This window comes from Alosa pseudoharengus, unplaced genomic scaffold (assembly GCF_046254945.1).
Source record: "Alosa pseudoharengus isolate Yale_2024_CS ecotype anadromous, Long Island Sound unplaced genomic scaffold, YU_APseudo_1.1 YU_APseudo_1.1_scf_23, whole genome shotgun sequence".
NCBI lineage: Eukaryota > Metazoa > Chordata > Actinopteri > Clupeiformes > Clupeidae > Alosa > Alosa pseudoharengus.
The window spans coordinates 1,626,451-1,631,450 of NW_027468685.1; the positions used below are offsets into that span (position 1 = coordinate 1,626,451).

At 45.5% G+C, this 5,000-nt stretch overlaps 1 protein-coding gene across 1 annotated transcript in view; it reads left to right on the forward strand.

The window, feature by feature from the left end:
* zbtb10 (zinc finger and BTB domain containing 10) overlaps nt 1-5,000 on the forward strand; it is a 30,777-nt gene that overhangs the window by 12,600 nt on the left and 13,177 nt on the right. Inside the window, exon 2 of the mRNA XM_076301095.1 lies at nt 3,298-4,282. Within this exon, the coding sequence (XP_076157210.1) occupies nt 3,298-4,282 (985 nt within the window). The remainder of the gene's footprint in view (nt 1-3,297; nt 4,283-5,000) is intronic.

Here is a 5,000-nt window from a genome sequence, read left to right on the forward strand (position 1 = left end):
GACAGTTTCACTTGCAGGTTATGTGAACATTTATGTTATTTTGGACTTGAGTATTTAAAATATCAGGGGGGGGGGGGGGGACACCAAATGTCCTCTAATTCTGGAATGTCCCATATAGTATAGTGTATATAAGGAATATTATTTTATATCGAAATCGATCGAAATTACATCTCAATCTCGAACTTCGAACTTAAAAGTAGAATCGACGATGCAGCCACACCCCCAATGTCACGTCCTGCATGTATGCCAAGACACACAAACGCACACGCACGTGCTGAACTGCAGCGTCCTCTAATTTTAGGCTGCAGCCAGTGAAAATATACACATCAACCTACCGAAATCAAAGCCCCTCTTGCTACTTTGAAATCACCGGTGTGAAAGTATTCATTCATTCACGTCAATTAAAACTAACTCAGCCTACTCAACTTAGCAAGTGAAAAGGTGATCTAGTTACAGTCCAAAGTTACTTTAAGGCTTAAAATGCACATTGATAAGTACATATTCCATGAACACTAACCTTGGGTCTCTTCGGATTGTGCTGAAACAATCAAATTATCATTCTGTGTTGTTTCATTTCACTATGTTCAGGTCTCTGTTTTAGCCTAATGTTAGTTCTGTTTACATTACAACCTCGCGGTTGGAATGGTTTCAAAATAAAAAGTGGTTTCAAAATAAAAGCCCCCGGAAACAGAAAAGGAAAAGTCCAAAAAGAGTAAATAACATAAGGGATGCATTAATAGTAATATTTAAAAAAAGATTGAAAATTGAATCGAATCATGACTTTAAAATAAAAAATTACATCCAATCGAGGATTTGGAGTAGTGCTGCCACTAACGACTAATTTTTTAACGACTAATCTTTCGACTAATTTTTTGATTAGTCGACTAATTTAAACGATTGTCAAACTTCTTTGACCTGAGGGCCGATCATGGCACCTACATGAACCCACCCCCCATCAAATTATCATTATATCACATCACAATTATTATTATGCTATATTGTTATACATGCACTTCAAAGCAACCAATGTTTAAAGTGCAAAAAGTTTGTGAAAACAGAGGACTGCTTTATCAATGTAAAATATAATTACAATAGTTTCATTGTTTCTGCATGGTTGTATGATAAATACTTCTCAAAACAACAGCAATTATATGGGTGCCATTGTTTTGGGATGTTTCCCTCATGCAAGCATCATACACTGGTAGGCAAATGGAAAGAATATTGACATGATATTTAATTATGCCACAATAGCTTTTGGCCATGTTATGCAAATTTGACTATACAATAGAATGCTAGATAGTGTATTAGTCTGTGCTCTGTTTTTATTTTAAAGTTTGAGAAACGATGGTCTAGCCCAGTGTTTCCCAAAGTCTGGGTCGCGACCCACGGGTGGGTCGCAGGAGATTTTATTTGGGTCGCCAGCACAATTTATGTTGTGTTATAGGCCTAACTGATACCATTTGTCATTTGATACCAGGAAAGCTAACAGTTTTCTATTAGGATGTAGATTGTTAACTACCACAGTCACGGTTTTGTCATAAAAGCTCATGAAACTGGCGCATGAAACTGGGGGACGAACGCATCGCAGAGTGGGCATGGATATCTACCTCTCAAAATTAAAACCGTTCTATGGGGCGCCTGCCATGTACCTCGCAGTTGCAAACTGCAAGGGACATGAATCCGCCTATTTGCACGAACATTAGTAGATACCAGCTCCTCAACTTTACCGATTAAAATCTAGTGACCGTGCTGTCAACTAAAGCAGACATCCATAGACCGGACATAAGGCCATTCAATTTGCATACAGTTTCGATTGCAGATGCAATCTTTAAAGTTAATAACCTCCTCACATTCTTATTTCTGATTTAAAATGCACAACAGTGCATTATATTAGTCTACAATTTAAATGGGCATTTTAAACACTATTCCTCTCATTTTCTACCTCGCTAACTCCAAAGTAAAGGTGCATTCTTCCGGCTATTGCGCAAACGCCTCTTGTTCTGATATAACGACTATACAATATAATATAATACAACAATACAATATAACGACTTGAGTTATTTGCTGTTTGCATTGGAATTGACGTCCACAGTGTTATGGACCCATTTGTCTGCAACGCAACGTAGCCTACAATTTTTTTTTTAGAAATACAGGAACAGCTTACTATGATGACGAATGAGGACTGCGCAACATGCGAGAATTTCCCCTACTCTCCGATGCGCATTAGAACGTATCTTTTCAGTAGTAATTTCCAACTTTTCACGCTGATGGTGCTCAAAATGCAACACTACCGTGTTCAAAGCAGGATCTATCTATCTAGATCCTATAGCAATGTATGGTTGGGGGAGGCATAGAAAAGTTGGAGAACCTGTGGCCTAAAACAATATATGTGGTTGCAGGGTAATGGGTCGCGATGGTCTGTTTTTTTTTCAAAAGTGGGTCGCCAGAAAAAAAGTTTGGGAAACACTGGTCTAGCCAACTTTGAAAGGCGACAGGAGTTGAGGACTTTGCAAATGTCAGCTTGTTCAAAACAAGTAGGCTACAGGCACTTTGTTTGTCTTACCACATAGGTTACCTCACTTTATCAGTTGGCTTGAACGCTAAAAAATAGCCTATGCATCGTGACTTATTGAACATGGGAAATAACGCGCACCTTGATTGTTGATATCACAGGCAGCGCATATTCATTTTAACGGTTTTTTTTTGTACGAATGAATAAATGACACGCCGTTGCGTTCTCAACGTGAGCCACTCTCTTCACTTCATTTATTGCAATTTCCACAATACTGTATTAGTCAGAGTCTGGACTAGCGTACTAGCTTAAGCTCCCCTGCTTAACTGCCTAATAATGAACGCTGAAAGCAGGCAGGCACGCAGCTTTGCTACATGCGTTTCCACTTGCGACCTTAGCAGGGTTTAAAACATGACTGCCAAAGTCTAAGTAGCCTGTTTAACATCCAAAGACAGTCGTCCTTTTCAAGAGTTAATAACATTACAGTGAGCCATTTGAGACGGGAGACCAAAAATAAATAGGTGGTCAATAGTAAAACGACTCTTCGACTAAAAAAATTGCTGTCGACTAATTTTCATGGTCGATTAGGTCGATTAAGTCGACTAATCGCAGCAGCACTAATTTGGAGAATCGTGACACCCCTAGTGTGTATATATATATATATATATATATTTATAGTGTAGAAGACCTGCTATACACCACTGAATAGAATGCTTATTGAATGCCCCCCCCCTCTCTCTCTGTGTGTGTGTGTGTGCTGTGTGTTTGCGTTGTGGCGTTCCCAGGACCCGGAGCGCGTGGGAAGTCCGGCACAGGGCGAGGCGGACCTGGGTGAGGACTACCGGAGGGGACGTCCGCAGGATGAGAACTCCTACTGCTACCAGCTGCTGCAGGAGCTGGACAAACAGCGCAAGAGCGGCATCCTGTGCGACGTCAACATCGTGGTCAGCGGACAGGTCTTCCGCGCCCACAAGAACATCCTGGTGGCCGGCAGCCGCTACTTCAAGACGCTCTACTGCCTGACGCGTAGCGAGGGGCCTGCGGGGGGGGGCGGGGCGTCCGGCGGCGAGCAGTCCGGCGTCACGCACCTGGACGTGGTGGCCGTGCAGGGCTTCTCCGTCATCCTGGACTTCCTGTACTCAGGCAACCTCCTGCTGACCAGTCAGAACGCCATCGAGGTGATGTCCGTGGCCAGCTACCTGCAGATGACCGAGGTGGTGCAGTCCTGCCGGGCGTTCATCAAGGACGCCCTGAACATCAGCATCAAGGAGGAGGCGCCCGACTCGGTGGTGGTGGACTACAACAAGCGCCGCACGGTGGCCAAGGACGGAACTACATGCGGAGGAGGAGGAGGGGGGGGGTCGGACAGGAAGCCCAGCAACTTCTGGGCCACCAGCATCCTGTCCAAGCTGTCCATCAAGGCCAGCACGCAGGTGAAGGAGGAGCCGAGCGACGCCAGTGAGGTGTCGGCCAATGACAGCGGGGCAGCGGGCGGCGCCGACACGCCCGAGTCCACAGAGGAGGCGGAGATGACCGGCGCGGCGGGGGGGGGCGGCCCGGTGTTCGTCTGGAACGAGCCGGCGCTGGCCACGGGCGTGAGCGTGAAGGCCGAGCCCGGGAGTGGACGCAGGAAGAGGCAGACCACACGGCGCTTCGTCTACAACATCCCGCCTGAGCCCGAGCCCGAGGAGGGCTTCGACGAGGGCATGTTCGTCCAGCCGTCCGCCTCCTACACACGCGAGGACTTCTCCTTCCTGTCCGACAACGCCGGTAGGTCCACACACACACACATGCACACACACACGGACACGCACACACACACACAAAGCGAAAGTGTACAACTGGTATTAACCTCAAATAAAGGTCACCTTTAAAGCACTGTCCCCACGCTTTGGAGTGTCTGTCCAGAAGAAGCTTGTTATTGGTGCTGCTGTGTCACCAACGGTCATAAAGTACGTAGAATTGTACACGCGCTCAGATTCACCAGTTCTATTGGTCAGTCATAAAGTACGTAGAACACAGATTCACCAGCTCCATTGGTCAGTCATAAAGTACATAGAACACAGATTCACCAGTTCCATTGGTCAGTCATAAAAAATACGTAGAACACAGATTCACCAGTTCTATTGGTCAGTCATAAAGTACGTAGAACACAGATTCACCAGTTCTATTGGTCAGTCATAAAGTACGTAGAACACAGATTCACCAGTTCTATTGGTGAGCTGCCCAACCAGCTCTCAGGGCTGGAAATGTGTTTCATGTGTCCAGCAGCACATAAGGTCTGTACCAGCCAACCAGTGATCAGGTTATTATGATCTACCTTAAATTCCACACACACACACATACACACACACACACACACACACACACACACACACGGACACACACACACACACACGGACACACACACACACACGGACACACACACACACGGACACACACACACGGACACACGGACACACACACACGGACACACACACACACACGG